The 16,422-nt window shown below is 44.8% G+C and overlaps 1 protein-coding gene across 1 annotated transcript in view; it reads left to right on the forward strand.

Moving 5' to 3' along the window:
• Positions 1-16,422, forward strand: part of slc4a5b (solute carrier family 4 member 5b) — a 40,663-nt gene that overhangs the window by 20,929 nt on the left and 3,312 nt on the right. The window contains exons 10-24 of the mRNA XM_048259379.1: positions 2,626-2,754; positions 3,631-3,805; positions 4,317-4,450; positions 5,049-5,320; positions 5,983-6,014; positions 6,703-6,894; positions 7,184-7,297; positions 8,299-8,412; positions 8,740-8,901; positions 9,423-9,601; positions 10,307-10,379; positions 10,686-10,754; positions 10,927-11,100; positions 12,749-12,919; positions 14,546-14,589. Coding sequence (XP_048115336.1) covers positions 2,626-2,754; positions 3,631-3,805; positions 4,317-4,450; positions 5,049-5,320; positions 5,983-6,014; positions 6,703-6,894; positions 7,184-7,297; positions 8,299-8,412; positions 8,740-8,901; positions 9,423-9,601; positions 10,307-10,379; positions 10,686-10,754; positions 10,927-11,100; positions 12,749-12,919; positions 14,546-14,589 — 2,034 coding nt within the window. The remainder of the gene's footprint in view (positions 1-2,625; positions 2,755-3,630; positions 3,806-4,316; positions 4,451-5,048; positions 5,321-5,982; positions 6,015-6,702; positions 6,895-7,183; positions 7,298-8,298; positions 8,413-8,739; positions 8,902-9,422; positions 9,602-10,306; positions 10,380-10,685; positions 10,755-10,926; positions 11,101-12,748; positions 12,920-14,545; positions 14,590-16,422) is intronic.

Genomic DNA, 16,422 nt, shown 5'->3' on the forward strand with positions numbered 1-16,422 from the left:
GGTAATGTTTATTGTTATTGTTGCGTCTGCCAAGAACCATAACCATAACCATAACCATCACCATAACTACCAGCAATATGTGTGGGGGGTGTGTTTGTGTGTTTGTGAGTGTGTGTGTGTGTGTGTGTGTGTGTGTGTGTGTGTGTGTGTGTGTGTGTGTGTGTGTGTGTGTGTGTGTGTGTGTGTGTGTGTGTGTGTGTGTGTGTGTGTGTGTGTGTGTGTGTGTGTGTGTGTGTGTGTGTGTGTGTGTGTGTGTGTGTGTGTGTGTGTGTGTGTGTGTGTGTGTGTGTGTGTGTGTGTGTGTGTGTGTGTGTGTGTGTGTGTGTGTGTGTGTGTGTGTGTGTGTGTGTGTGTGTGTGTGTGTGTGTGTGTGTGTGTGTGTGTGTGTGTGTGTGTGTGTGTGTGTGTGTGTGTGTGTGTGTGTGTGTGTGTGTGTGTGTGTGTGTGTGTGTGTGTGTGTGTGTGTGTGTGTGTGTGTGTGTGTGTGTGTGTGTGTGTGTGTGTGTGTGTGTGTGTGTGTGTGTGTGTGTGTGTGTGTGTGTGTGTGTGTGTGTGTGTGTGTGTGTGTGTGTGTGTGTGTGTGTGTGTGTGTGTGTGTGTGTGTGTGTGTGTGTGTGTGTGTGTGTGTGTGTGTGTGTGTGTGTGTGTGTGTGTGTGTGTGTGTGTGTGTGTGTGTGTGTGTGTGTGTGTGTGTGTGTGTGTGTGTGTGTGTGTGTGTGTGTGTGTGTGTGTGTGTGTGTGTGTGTGTGTGTGTGTGTGTGTGTGTGTGTGTGTGTGTGTGTGTGTGTGTGTGTGTGTGTGTGTGTGTGTGTGTGTGTGTGTGTGTGTGTGTGTGTGTGTGTGTGTGTGTGTGTGTGTGTGTGTGTGTGTGTGTGTGTGTGTGTGTGTGTGTGTGTGTGTGTGTGTGTGTGTGTGTGTGTGTGTGTGTGTGTGTGTGTGTGTGTGTGTGTGTGTGTGTGTGTGTGTGTGTGTGTGTGTGTGTGTGTGTGTGTGTGTGTGTGTGTGTGTGTGTGTGTGTGTGTGTGTGTGTGTGTGTGTGTGTGTGTGTGTGTGTGTGTGTGTGTGTGTGTGTGTGTGTGTGTGTGTGTGTGTGTGTGTGTGTGTGTGTGTGTGTGTGTGTGTGTGTGTGTGTGTGTGTGTGTGTGTGTGTGTGTGTGTGTGTGTGTGTGTGTGTGTGTGTGTGTGTGTGTGTGTGTGTGTGTGTGTGTGTGTGTGTGTGTGTGTGTGTGTGTGTGTGTGTGTGTGTGTGTGTGTGTGTGTGTGTGTGTGTGTGTGTGTGTGTGTGTGTGTGTGTGTGTGTGTGTGTGTGTGTGTGTGTGTGTGTGTGTGTGTGTGTGTGTGTGTGTGTGTGTGTGTGTGTGTGTGTGTGTGTGTGTGTGTGTGTGTGTGTGTGTGTGTGTGTGTGTGTGTGTGTGTGTGTGTGTGTGTGTGTGTGTGTGTGTGTGTGTGTGTGTGTGTGTGTGTGTGTGTGTGTGTGTGTGTGTGTGTGTGTGTGTGTGTGTGTGTGTGTGTGTGTGTGTGTGTGTGTGTGTGTGTGTGTGTGTGTGTGTGTGTGTGTGTGTGTGTGTGTGTGTGTGTGTGTGTGTGTGTGTGTGTGTGTGTGTGTGTGTGTGTGTGTGTGTGTGTGTGTGTGTGTGTGTGTGTGTGTGTGTGTGTGTGTGTGTGTGTGTGTGTGTGTGTGTGTGTGTGTGTGTGTGTGTGTGTGTGTGTGTGTGTGTGTGTGTGTGTGTGTGTGTGTGTGTGTGTGTGTGTGTGTGTGTGTGTGTGTGTGTGTGTGTGTGTGTGTGTGTGTGTGTGTGTGTGTGTGTGTGTGTGTGTGTGTGTGTGTGTGTGTGTGTGTGTGTGTGTGTGTGTGTGTGTGTGTGTGTGTGTGTGTGTGTGTGTGTGTGTGTGTGTGTGTGTGTGTGTGTGTGTGTGTGTGTGTGTGTGTGTGTGTGTGTGTGTGTGTGTGTGTGTGTGTGTGTGTGTGTGTGTGTGTGTGTGTGTGTGTGTGTGTGTGTGTGTGTGTGTGTGTGTGTGTGTGTGTGTGTGTGTGTGTGTGTGTGTGTGTGTGTGTGTGTGTGTGTGTGTGTGTGTGTGTGTGTGTGTGTGTGTGTGTGTGTGTGTGTGTGTGTGTGTGTGTGTGTGTGTGTGTGTGTGTGTGTGTGTGTGTGTGTGTGTGTGTGTGTGTGTGTGTGTGTGTGTGTGTGTGTGTGTGTGTGTGTGTGTGTGTGTGTGTGTGTGTGTGTGTGTGTGTGTGTGTGTGTGTGTGTGTGTGTGTGTGTGTGTGTGTGTGTGTGTGTGTGTGTGTGTGTGTGTGTGTGTGTGTGTGTGTGTGTGTGTGTGTGTGTGTGTGTGTGTGTGTGTGTGTGTGTGTGTGTGTGTGTGTGTGTGTGTGTGTGTGTGTGTGTGTGTGTGTGTGTGTGTATGCCTTTCTTCCCTCTCCTCTCCTCCTCTCCCCATATCTCTACTCTCCTTTATTTCCTTTTCTGTTTCTCCTCTCTATCTGCCCCCTCTCTTCTTCTCTCCTCTCCTCTTTCTTTCTTCTCCCCTCTCCTCTCCTCCTCTCTATCTCCCCTTTCCTCTTGCCACCTCTCCTCTCCTCCTCTCCTCTCTTTTCTGTCCTCTCTCTCTCCCTGTCTTCAGTAAGTCCGTGTTGAACCTGAATGAGTTGGGACAGATGAACGGGACAGCAGGAGGAGGTGGAGCTGCCTCTGACGACGAGCAGATGCCTGCCCCTCACGAGCTGGGAGAGGAGCTGGCGTTTACTGGGAGGTACTGGAGTCTTTTCTGGCCATGCTTTATACAGCTCAATTTCCGCTGTCCGCGGTGTGCGTTATTATGACCGCCCGTGCCGCTGGCCCAGCCGGTCATATAGGTTTAGTCAGATTTTTTTTTTCCGGACACTGTAAGACCTGGGGTACCGAAAAACGGTGGGCATGTAACCCACATGGATGGCATGGAACCTCCTGTTTTCGTTTTGATCTGTAGCACCCGGCTGGACTGGACCCCGAAAAGGAGGGGTACGAACACAGTTTTCTGTGAATATCTCGAGAACCGTAGGGTTTAGGAGGACCAATTTTTGTGTATGTTTGCCTCCAGGGGTCATGTAAACCCATTCCATATGCACACATGTGCATAAACAGATACACACGCGACACACATACATTCACAGGTAATCCCTCGCATTATGACACATACTCACACAGTAGAAATATATACGCATGCATGCACATGCACACACGCACAGGCACATAAACAGGCAAACACACACATGCACGCGACACACCCACCCCACACACCCACACACACATAAACATAAACATGTACCTTACACATGCACACAATTCAAGAATTTCTCAGAATTATGACCAGGCAAGATGGGGTGGGGTTGTATGAAATGTATATTACATGTGAAATCTATGAACTAATCATGTTTTGGTACTTGTTGTCTAGCAGATACCAGTGAATTGAGTGTGCATAATGCAATTCAAGTGAGACAGTTAGAATCATATATGCCTTTCAGCGTGACTTATTTTTGTGGAAAACATGTGCTGGACTGGGCGGCGGTCATATTTTGTACCGCTCTGCGGTACATCTAGTTTGGTTATTAAATGATAATGCAATAATGGGATAATAAATCTCTTTCAGGTTTTGTGGAGGTCTCTATCTGGACATCAAGCGCAAGCTGCCGCATGTTTTCAGCGACATCTACGAGGGCTTCCACATCCAGTCCATCTCGGCGGTGCTCTTCATCTACCTGGGCTGCATCACCAACGCCATCACCTTCGGGGGCCTCCTGGGGGACGCCACAGACAACTACCAGGTGTTAACCCTCTTCCACTCTCTCTCTCTTTCTCTCTTTCACTCTTTCTCTCTTTGTTTCCCTGGCGCCATCAACCTCTTCCACTCACTTTCTTTTTCACTCTTTCTCTCTCTCTGCTCCTCTGGATCCAAGAACTTCTTTCACTCTTTTTCTCATTCACTCTTTCTCTTTCTCCCTCTCCCTCTCTTTCTCTGACACTACTGGCCTCTTTAACTGTCTTTCTCTCTCCCTCTCTTTGCTCTTTCTCTGTTTTTCATTTATTTCAGAGTTTCAGCTTTCCAATGTCATTTTTGTTTCTTCTCTTCTTTTCTGTCTTCTCTCTTTTTTTTTCTCCCCTCCCTTTTTATCACTCTCTTGTATTTCCAATTTAGTTTTCGGCTTTAATTTTTCATTCTTTCTTTCTGTTTTTTTTTTTTACTTTATTTTTCTTAATTTTTGTGTTTCATTGATCCATGTCTCACTTGAATTTTGCTTCCTGGTTGTGATTTTGATGTTGCTTGTTTATTAAAAGGGTGTCATGGAGAGTTTCTTGGGAACGGCGTTAGCGGGAACAGTCTTCTGTTTATTTGGTGGCCAACCACTCATCATCCTCAGTTCAACTGGACCCATCCTCATCTTTGAAAAACTGCTCTATGAGTTTAGCAAGTGAGTGGACAATCCTCATTTTCTAGAAACTGCTCTATGAGTTTAGCAAGTGAATGGACCCATCCTCATCTTTGGGAAACTGATCTATGAGATTAGCAAATGAGTGGACTATCCTCATATTTTAGAAACTGCTCTATGAGTTTAACAAGTGAGTGGACCCATCCTCATCTTTTAGAAACGGCTCTATAAGTTTAGCAAGTGAGTGGACCCATCCTCATCTTTTAGAAACTGCTTTATGAGTTTAGCAAGTGAGTGGCTGGACTTCCTAGTTTGGTGGTATTATTTTCACTCCTGGTGACACAGGTATGCAGATTCAGCTCCCGGCTGTCTCCTGGCCGTCTCCCGGCTTTGCCACGGTTATCTCACGGCTGTCTAACGGCTGTGTCACAACTGTCTCATGGCTGCCCCCCTCAGGTCAAACAGCATTGGCTGCATTAAGCTGCGTGTGGATCAGCCTGCACTCATTTCAGTGCCTGTTCATTGAATTGATAGAATTGTATTTAGTGCTGTCCACTTATCATACAATTGCCAATTGCCAATTGCTTGTCTCACAAGTGTCTCCCTCTCCTGTCTCCCCCTCTCCTCCCCGTCCTCTCAGGTCAAACAGCATCGACTACATGGAGCTGCGCCTGTGGATCGGTCTGCACTCGTGCTTCCAGTGTCTGATCCTGGTGGCGACGGACGCCAGCTTTATCATCAAGTACATGACGCGCTTCACCGAGGAGGGCTTCTCCAGCCTCATCTCCTTCATTTTCATCTCCGACGCCATCAAGAAGATGGCGGGCTCCTTCAAGTACTACCCCATCAACCGCGGCTTCAAGCCCGACTACGTCACCACCTACAAGTGCGAGTGCTTGGCGCCGGATCAGAGTGAGTACAGGTTTCCACTAGGGACAAAAGACCTTTTGTTTGGAGGGAGGGAGGGATTTGGGGGAGATCATTTTGGAGAACCATGAGGTAGTTTTTCAGATATTTGGAGATGTTGCCATAGATCAGTTATTAGGAACATTCAGCATTCAGAAATCATGAGTAAATAAGGAATATAGTAAACAAGTAAATAAGATGTGTGCGGGAAAAATAAATGTATGCACTGTATTATAAGTCTGCCTATTGTGCTTTGTATGTGAAAATAGTGAAGCAATTGGGTACCAAATAGTTATTTAACTTCTGCAGGTATGGGGAAAGTGGTGAAAGCAAAGGGAATTTATATTAATTAAATGGAAAATGATAGCTACCTGTCAGCTTATAAAGGAGTTATGCATATGCTGTATTTGTTTTGAATGAGATCTGTGCAGATATCTGACGACTGTAATTGATTTGTCATGTCTGTTTCTGCTGCACTCTCCCTGGCTGCTGTTTGATCTGAGTGAGTACGACCTAATCTTATCTAAAATCATACAGTATATTAGTATATGTTCAGTCCATTCCCATGTGCCCAATTAGTTTCTTTCTTCATCTCTTTCTGATGTCCTTTCGCTCTCTTGTCTCTTGTGATTTGAACAGTGGCCCCTGTGTGATGGGAAACTCTCCAGTTCCTCTGGGTCCTGATAACATGACTGAGTTGGTGAGTGGTTTAGGTCCTGGGGAGCAGCCCGACCTCTGGGCCGAATCTGGCCCTGATCTCAGCCAGATGAGGGCCAAATTCGGTGCACAGTCAGCTGTGTTAAGGGCTCATTACTTGTTACTGTTGACCAGTGAATCTGTTTTTACTCTCTAACGATAATAGACCTGTATATAAATAATAGACCTGTTTCACGGCAGTAATTCTCACATGAAATAAATAGTAGGGTAAATAAAATAAATAATAGTAAATAATTTGATAAAAAAATAAATAATAGTAACAGTGTTACTAAATACGTTAATGAAGTCTCTTTTCCATTTAAGTGTAGCAGAATCAGAACTTTAATTACTGTAATTAAAGTCATTATTAACACCTGGGCCTGCCATATGTTTTATGTCAGAAATGGCTGCTGTGAAAAAGGTCCATTGAATCTTGAATATTGAATCAGAGGCCCTGCGCTTTTTATACATATAAACACACATATATACAGTATATAGTGTATAGTATTTAACTATGGATATGATTATAAAGTGCTGTTGTCCTTGACTGCTCCACGGGCTCTGGGGTCGCGTTGTTGTGTGCCAGGCCATTTTTATTCTCTTGTTGTCTTCCCACTGTGTCTCTGCTGACCGCTGCTGACCGCTGCTGACCCGTTACTTGTTTGTGGGCAACTCTGTCGCGGGCGCCGCAGTATAACATGACAGGTCTGGACTGGAGCCAGCTCAGTAAGAAGGAGTGCCTCAAGTACGGCGGCGACCTGGTGGGCAAGGCCTGCAAGTACGTGCCGGACCTGGCCCTCATGTCCTTCATCCTGTTCTTCGGCACCTACTCCATGACCGTCTCGCTCAAGAAGTTCAAGACCAGCCGCTACTTCCCTACCAAGGTTTGGGAACAGGGGGAGTGGGGGGGGGGCAAACTGCAGAGCCAGACCCGACGGCTTGGTTTGGGTTGAGATGTGGGGTGGGAAGGGGTTGGGTGTTTCCATTCATGGTCCATCTCTGTGAATCCTTGTCCTTCTCCCTTTATTGGACCCTTGAGATTGCTGTTGTCACTGGGCTAGATGGCGCCCTGATGTGGCCCTGATCAGGCCGGTGTTGAGTAGCTGCATATCCCCCCACCTCTCCTCTCCTCTCCCCCCTCTCCTCTCCTCTCCTCTGGGTGTGTTGTTGTAGGTGCGCTCCCTGGTTGGGGATTTCGCCATCATCATCTCCATCCTGGTGTTCTGTGGCCTGGACTGCCTGCTGTCCCTGGAGACTCCCAAACTGCATGTCCCCACAGAGATCAAGGTCCTCTATCTGTCCCCGTTTACTCTGGTCTGACCATGACCTCTACCTCCTCTCTCCCTGTCTATGCTGGTTTGACCTCTGACCTTTGTCTCCTCTCTCCCTATCTATGCTGGTCTGACCATGACCTCTACCTCCTCTCTCCCTGTCTATGCTGGTCTGACCTCTGACCTTTGTCTCCTCTCTCCCTATCTATGCTGGTCTGACCATGACCTCTATCTGCTGGTCTGACCTCTGACCTTTGTCTCCTCTCTCCCTATCTATGCTGGTCTGACCATGACCTCTATCTCCTCTCTCCCTGTCTATGCTGGTCTGACCTTTGACCTTTGTCTCCTCTCTCCCTATCTATGCTGGTCTGACCTCTGACCTTTGTCTCCTCTCTCCCTGTCTATTCTGGTCCAACCAGCCTATCTTCTTCCTCCTCCCCTGTGTCTCTCAGGGGTCGCTGGTGTGAACCCACCCAGACCCCCCTTCTGTTCTACTGCATGCTGTGCATCTTCCTCCTTGTTCTCCCTCTGAAATCTTCAATGGTGCAGCACAGAGTTTGGACCGTATACCAAGTGTGCAAATGTCAAGTGTATCTTGTTCCCTTGTTTGCATCATTTTTGCATATGCCAGACCATATTGCCACATTGCCTTGGAGAAATTTGAACACTATGGTATCTGTTTATCAGAGCTCTCAGAGTGACAGACGGTCTGTACATCCATGTATACATTTTATTTTTTTTAATTTTATTTACCAGAGAGTGATCCATCATAAATCATTTAAGCAAAAATGAGTTAAATTTGCTAAGGTCATCTATAATGGATTCTGCTGCCTTTTTCAACATGCATTAATACCACAAATCAGGTAGTGTGAACAGGTTCAGTGATAACTCCTGATTATGCACACTAATATCTTTTCTTTTCTGTTCTTTTTTTCTTTTTCTTGTCTTTTGTCCTCTGCTTTTCTCTGCGTTCGACCATGACCTCTCCACACATTTCACCTGTGTCTGTGTGTGTAGCTTCGTAAGCTCATCAGTGATTTTTCCATCTTCATGTCAATCATGACGTTCGTGGGCCTTGACATGCTCATGGGCCTAGGTACGCCTAAGCTAATCGTTCCCACAGAGTTTAAGGTACGTGACAGCAAGCTCCTGCTTGACATGCATGATTGATGATTCAGATTCTGCTTGATTTGGTTTGCTAGAATAGTATCTCTCTTCCATCCATGGATACTGTATTAGTAAAGTACTAAGTAAACATTACATGTTTTATGCATCAGATGTCTGTCATTCAGGGAGATTTCCAAATTAGAAAGCGGTAGAATGCACTGTACACACTGTATAGGTTAGCTAGTGTGATAAAAATGAACTCGTTATGTGGGAAAAGTGGAAATAAAACAAGTCTATGGGGCAAATTGATTAAGGATAGTTGCCCCTCTGCCCCCCTTGCTGCACCTGTAGCCCACAAGGTCAGACCGCGGATGGATCGTCATGCCCTTTGGGAAGAACTCATGGTGGGTATACCTGGCCAGCGCCGTCCCTGCGCTGTTGGTCACCATCCTCATCTTCATGGACCAGCAGATCAGTGCTGTCATCGTCAACCGCAAAGAGAACAAACTTAAGGTAAAGAATAACGGCAGGTGGTCTTTTGGATCTTCTGCAGTCCGCTTTTCACCTGTGTTCTGTTCTCTGTGTCTGAGTCTGGTATGTGTTACTGCTGCTTGTCCTTGTTGTCTTTGTTGTCTTGTGCACTTTCTGCTCTTTTTCTCTCTGAGAGACTGAAGGACAGTTTTGTTTTTGTTCGTGTTTTGTCTTTTTAGCAAACTTTCTTTGTCAGTGCATGGCTGTGTCTTTCTCATCATTTTTCACACCTCTCTGTGACAGTACTAGTAGGTCTGCAGTTATCACTGAGACTTTTTCTGTGTGTGGGATTTGTCTTTTTTCTGTCTGTCTGTCTGTCTGTCTGCCTCTTACTCATCTGACCATCTGTCTCTCTGTCTCACTCCCTCACCCTCCATGAGAACCATCTGGATGTGGTCTGGGTTTGTCCTTGTCTGTCTGTCTCTCTGGGTCCCATCTAACCACCTGTCCCCCTCTCTGCACCCCCCCTTACACACACACACACACACTCCTCTCTGAGACAGAAGGGCTGCGGGTACCACCTGGACTTGTTCTGGGTGGGCATCCTGATGGCCGTCTGCTCCTTCCTGGGGTTGCCATGGTACGTGGCTGCCACCGTTATCTCCATCGCCCACATCGACTCCCTGAAGATGGAGAGCGAATCGAGCGCACCAGGCGAGCAGCCACAGTTCCTGGGAGTTCGGTAAGACAGCCCAGTTAATCACTGGAAATATACAAAACCAGCAGGGAAATAGAGCAGGCATACTGTACTGTAGAATGGCAAGGGGATAATAGTTATTGTACATAGCTCAATGTAATAAATCAATGAGTGGAATAAGCTTACTGTAGAATGGCTGGGGGACAGAAGTTATTGTGAATAGCACTACGGAATACCGGTAAGTTTATCAGTGGAATAGTGCTGCATAATGGCAACAGAACAAATAAATACATTAAATAAATGAATGAATTAATATATACATAGACTTAGACTTAGAAAACTTTAATGTCCCCGAGACGCAATTTGTTTTACAGTACAGTCATGTTGACACATAATCCACAACACAAACATTGAACCAGGCATCTACAGCACTATTTATCTAACACATAACATACACACATCAATAAATAGAATACCGTAAAAAGGAGTATATTGCACTTCCCTAAAAGGCCTAATGTCATAAATAAATAAAACTAAAACTACTGCACAGTACTTCACATATATTCCTCCTGTCATACCCCTCCCCACATCTTATTTAATTCGGTTATTGCCATGGGAATGAATGCACTGCACTGTTGGGGAAACTCATGATGTTGCTTTTTGTTTGTACAAAAGGAACAGAGGGTGAGGGTGACACTAGTGTTTGTGTTGCGGAGGTAACTCATGGTGTTGTTTTTTGTTTGTACACAGGGAACAGAGGGTGACGGGGATACTGGTGTTTGTATTGACCGGAGTCTCCATATTCCTTGCTCCCATACTTCAGGTGTGGCCACAACCGAAACACTTGCTGCTCTTACATAAAATAATACCATTCAATAACATTCACTTAGAATTAACTTCAGCATAATAATAGCTTCAGAATAATTATGGTTAAGAATTACTAGGAGCTAAAATAATCTGCCATGTTATGATCTAGCAGCTGTGACTTTAACAGTAACCCTACAGGATGACTTGGTAGTTGTTTGCACCGCACTCTGTGACTGTAAGAGTAACTCTACAGGATGACTTGGTAGTTGTATGCACTGCACTCTGTGATATTGGTGTCTTTTTGTTTGTGCTTGTCTATCAGTATATTCCCATGCCTGTTCTCTATGGAGTTTTCCTGTATATGGGGGTGGCATCTCTAAATGGCATTCAGGTACATGTAATTCAATCAGAGACAGGATGTGTGTGTGTGTGTGTGATGGATGAATGAATGAGGCTGCCTACATGAATCATTGTAAATGTACTGCGGTGTGTATTTGCAATAAATTAATCCTGCACATTAATTAATTTGCACATTAATCCTGCTGTGTTTTGTTGGCGCTCAGTTCTGGGAGAGGATTAAGTTGTACCTCATGCCAGCCAAGCACCAGCCAGACTTCACCTTCTTGCGGCACGTGCCCCTGCGCCGGGTCCATCTCTTCACCCTGGTGCAGATCACCTGCCTGGCCGTGCTCTGGATCCTCAAATCCACCATGGCTGCCATCATCTTCCCAGTCATGGTGAGCAACATGGCTGTGTCTGTCTGACTCTCTGTCTGTTTATCTATCTGTCTGTCTGATTCTCGGTCTGTCTGTCTGTCTGACTATCTTTCTGTCTGTCTGTCTGTCTGTCTGACAGAAATAGAAAGACTGTCTCATATCTGTGAACATGTCAGACAGTCTAGGTCTGTCTGCCTGTGTGTATGCCATCCGTGTTATACATGTATTTATCTATCAAGATGAGATATGACCAGAGATGATAGGTGGTATGGATCCCTATCAGAGTGGACTGTGTCTCTGTCTGGAAAAAAGTCCACTGTATGTGCAGTCATGGTGGCTAATCTGGCTGTGTGGGCCAGGGAGGAGCTTCACCCAGCCCTCCGTCCAATAGGGACACATGGGACATTGCTTTATGAGTGTCTCTGAACTATCGTAACACCCCCAATTATCACCACTTTTGTTCAGAAATTCTTAAACAACGATGTTTTTTAACACTTCAAAATAACATTTGCTAAATTAACTTTACATTTTTAAGTAGCCATAGGTGTGTAGATTTGGACAAAATCTGGTTTGGTTCTTAACGGGAGCATTTACTGCCTGAAATATCCGATTTTGTTTACCACGCTCGGAGTTATAGTGCTGGCCTGATGGGTCGCCTATTTACACAGTTTCAACGGCACATGAACGGTTAGACCGAGAATTCTCGTCATGAAATTAAAATTCCACTGGAGCTCCAAGCGGTTGTGTACACGCAGCCTTACAACACTGTTTACAGCTCTTTGAGTCAAGGTAAAATGTAATTTTTGGTACATAGCTAATTTAGATACACCTATGGTGTGGGTGCTTGCGTTTCTTTAGGAGTCCGCCGTCTTGGTTTGTATAGAAATGGATATTAAGTGACACATACAAGCAAGACGGTGGAAATACGGGACCGACGGTAATAGGGGGAGTTCCGATAGATGGTTACATTTCCGGTCATGGATCATGGTCTCCATCTTTTTCAAAGGATATTACTGTATATTCTCAGGGAACCCTGTCTGGGGACCCAGTCTGTTATTGGCTGTTATATTGCAAGTCATGTACCAATGTTGTTTTTCTGAGAACCATTATATGGGAGTGGTGATCATTATGCTTAGCCACCATCTGCTGTTGTACCATTTAGTGGTGTTATTGATTCAGTGTTCTCCCTGTGAGACTGAGACAGAGAGAGAGGCCTGTCAGGGTGTGGTTTATGAGTGTATTATTAATTGATATTGTGTGTGTTTTTTGAGTTTCTCAAAATTCTCACAAGAATCTCACAAGGTTAAAGGAGAGAAGGATAAATTGAATCAGAGATGTGTCAGGTATTTGAAAACATGTACAGTATTCATGGAAAAAAAAAGATTGTGTTGGAAACTCCTGAGGGCAAATGTCCAGATAATTACTATTGTAAGTAACTGACCCAAAGTGTAAAATAATAATTAAAAAAAACATTTGAAAAGTCAAAAACTAGTATACATCGCACACTGGAGGGCATATTTTGCTGATTTTATTTGGCGTGAACCATGCGTTTCGCATTTTGCTTCATCAGGTTTAAAAAAACATTTTTAAAAAAGAAAAGGATTTGTGTCATGTTCATCTTATACTACATGTCGGCGATGGTGCTTGTAAATGTTTGTGCTTCCATCAGATCCTGGGGCTGATGGTGGTGCGGAAGCTTCTGGACTACATGTTCTCCCAGCACGACTTGGCCTGGCTGGACGACATCCTGCCCGAGAAGGACAAGAAGAAAGCGGAGGAGAAGAAGAAAAAGAAGGACAAGAAGAAGGGCAAAGCTGCGCAGCATGACAGCGACGAGGAGGTGAGTCCAGCCCGCCAGCCCGAACAGGTCATCGCCTCAGGGCTACAGCTAACACACTAGCACTTCAGCTAGCCTAGCTAGCCCCTTAAACAGCTTAATATCCACCCACACCTACTCTGTGTTGTAAATCAACGTAGCACCCCCCAAAGCACTAGCCCCTTTAGCAGGTTAGCATCCACCCACACCCACTGTGTGTTGTAAAGAGATGTAGCACTATTGAACCTGTACATGCTCTGTTGTTGGTGTTTGTTTGTGTGTGTGTGTGTGTAGCTGTCATTAATCATTATTATTAATATCTCTCTCCTTCTACCCCACAGTGTTGCTGATAAGGCACTGTATAACCATTACTATCTGTCTGTGTGTGTATGTGTACCCCTCACTTCCTGTTTCCCAGAATTCCTTTGTCCTCCCTTGATTAGTGTCTGTTTGGCTTGCTTACTGCCGCGTGCTTGGATTTACCCAAGTCGAGTTACAGTAACCTGATTCCATTGAGCTCTCTCCACACTGTCATTTTCCCCATTGTGTGTGGTGATCTGGGACTGTGGCTCAGTGTACGTGTGTGAGTGTGTGTGTGTGTGAGAGAGAGAGAGCGTGCTTGTGTGTGTGTATGTGTGTGTGTGTGAGAGAGAGAGCGTGCTTGTGTGTGTGTGTGTGCATGTGTGTGTGTGTTTTGTGCATGGAAATATATGTATGCAATGTATACTTGCTTTGTGTTCCTCTTTGGGTATGATTGTGGTGGGCGTGTGTGTGTGTGTTTGTGTGTGTCCATGTGTTGGCGCATGCATTCATTTGTGTGTTTGATGTGGTTGTTCATGTAAATCCTCGCTCTGGTCTGTAATGCATGCTGTCTGGTTGATTATGAGTACCCTTCCTTTTGACCCCCCAACCCCCCAACCACCCCAAGGCAAAGTGTCCCAAAGATACCCCTCCCTCTGTGAAGATTCCCATGGAAACTATGGCTCCACCCGTTGACACCACTTCTAGCCCCGCCTCTCCTCCCTCTGACCCTCCCAGCTCTTACTGTGAGTAAACAAGTACAGTACAAGACCCCTCCCCTGAACCCCACCCACCTAGACCAGAAACCACACCCATTTAGACCCAAGCCACACCCATCTAAGTCCACTGTGCAAAGACTGAACATACAGTAAAGTAACTGTGCTTCATAGGAAATTATATATCACAGCCGTTTCAGATTACCAAGGAACTCCATGTAGTCATAATTTCACTTTGTGCATCAACGAGATTTGACTCACAAATGTTTTGGGAAAACAATGGTGTACAAAAATATACTTGTGAATGAGTTTTGATTTTGAATACACAAATGTCTTGATTATTTGCCATTGGTGGTCTTCAAAATAAATTGATTCAGACAGTCAAGCGAATCATTTTGTCACTTGCTGTATGTTTAGTTGTGATTCAGAATAGAGAATACAGAATAGAATTGAGAACAGACACGACCATGAACTCACTGACTTACTTTGTGTTTCTCTCTGTTTTCTTCTCTTCTTTTCCTCCCTTTCTTTTTCACTTTTGTTTCTCTTTTCTCTTTTCTGTTCTTGTGCACTATCCAATGTGTGTGCATGATTCTGTGTGTGTGTGTGTGTGTGTGTGTGTGTGTGTGTGTAGAAGTATCAGGCTTGTTCCCCCGATGATGCCGAACTGGACCGCAGGTACTGTGTGCTCAAACTGCACGTGCCCTACAGCGACCTCTTGAACCCAACCAACAAGTCAACAGACTGGGGAGCGTATAGCGAGATTGACACCAGCCACAGACACTAACACACACATACCCACACACACACACACATCCAAATATACACGTGCATCCACACAGAAAAACGAACAGACTGAGGACCACAAATATAGCTCCACACCAGACACAGACATTTCCACATATACACACACACACACACACACACACACACACACACACACACACACACACACACACACACACACACACACACACACACAACCGACAGACTGGGGTACGTACAGCCAGTTCAAAACCAGCCACTGACATTAGTGCACACACATGCACACACACACACGTGCACACAGTCCCGAACATCTAACAGATTGAGGAGCATACAGCCAGCTCGACACCAGACAGACATTAGCGTGCATGTACACACACACACACACACACACTCACAGACACATCGAAACACACATTAGCACCACACACACATACACACACACACACACACACACACACACACACACACACACACACACAAACACAGTCTCACAGGTATGTGGAACATCTAAAAGTGCGCACAAGCACAAGTTGTGATTACCATAGGCCTTACACCAAACTCACATCTTTGAGGTGCACCCAAATTAATTTGTGTTACAACCTGTACAATATTTCCTATACCTCAGCAGTACTGCTTGAGTTAGCACAGTGTTCTGAGTGCAGACTGCCTCTTAGTCACGGCACTTGGTGTGAAGTGTTGCTCTGGCTACACAAACAGATTGGAGTTTCTGTTGTTATTCGAGTAGTGCAGATATACTTTTCACTTTAATGTCATCATCATGATGTTTTGTATTTGCACTGTATATGCTAAAGTGATCAGTAGTCTCAAGAGCAAATTTCACAGTTACACTGAGTAGGAATCTTACTGTAGAAACACATAGATATTTAGAGGATGTCTAGATTGTGGTAAAATATCTGATATGGTATTAAACTTTACAAACACAGTACAAGGACAGAAGGTGTTTTTGTATTGTGATGTGTATAACTTTAATCAAACCTGCAGTAATTAGTACAGTAATCTTTGTACAGTCCTCAAATAGGAAATTTCAAAAATTATTTCATTTGTCCTTATATCTGGCATTTTAATGTAAATAATGTTCAAAATGCTAAAAAAAAAACTGTCATGTAAGTCTCGGAAGAATAAGCCTGCTTCTTTCAGTCATAAACTAAAGGATTCTTTTGAAATAGAAAAAAATAGTGGACTATGGGCATTTTAGAGAAATAAGAGGGATGTTGGTGAAAGTGTAACAGTGATATCTGATAACTCCAGTTCTGGAACACTCCCTTTCTGAGTGTTCTGTCTTCAGTGTTCTGTCTTCCGGCCCCTGAAAGCAATGCAGAGTCCTTTGGGTTTTCTTTCGTATCTATAAGTATGTATTCATCTGTTTGTTGGTATTGTTTGTTTGTTTGTTTTTTGTATATACAAATATTTGAAATAGTTCATTGTTTGCCTCAAATTGTGAACCAAAGTAGTATACCTAAGCAGAAGTAACACCATTAAAGATCAAACTTCTAACTGAGGTTTTGGAGAGTGTTATTTGAAGCTTTTTTGACTTGAATTGGCCGTGTCTTCAGGGTTTAAGTCACCACTCGTAAATGTACCTTGTACCTTGTACATTTGCTGTTGGTATCTCAGTGAATTAAGATGTGTATCAAAAGCAAAAGAACAATGTCTAGAGATTTGACATCACTGATGCCAACTGCATCGCTGGTTCAGAACATTGGAAATCTGAGCGCCCTGGGA

The sequence above is a fragment of the Alosa alosa genome, chromosome 12 (assembly GCF_017589495.1).
Source record: "Alosa alosa isolate M-15738 ecotype Scorff River chromosome 12, AALO_Geno_1.1, whole genome shotgun sequence".
Taxonomy (NCBI): Eukaryota; Metazoa; Chordata; class Actinopteri; order Clupeiformes; family Clupeidae; genus Alosa; species Alosa alosa.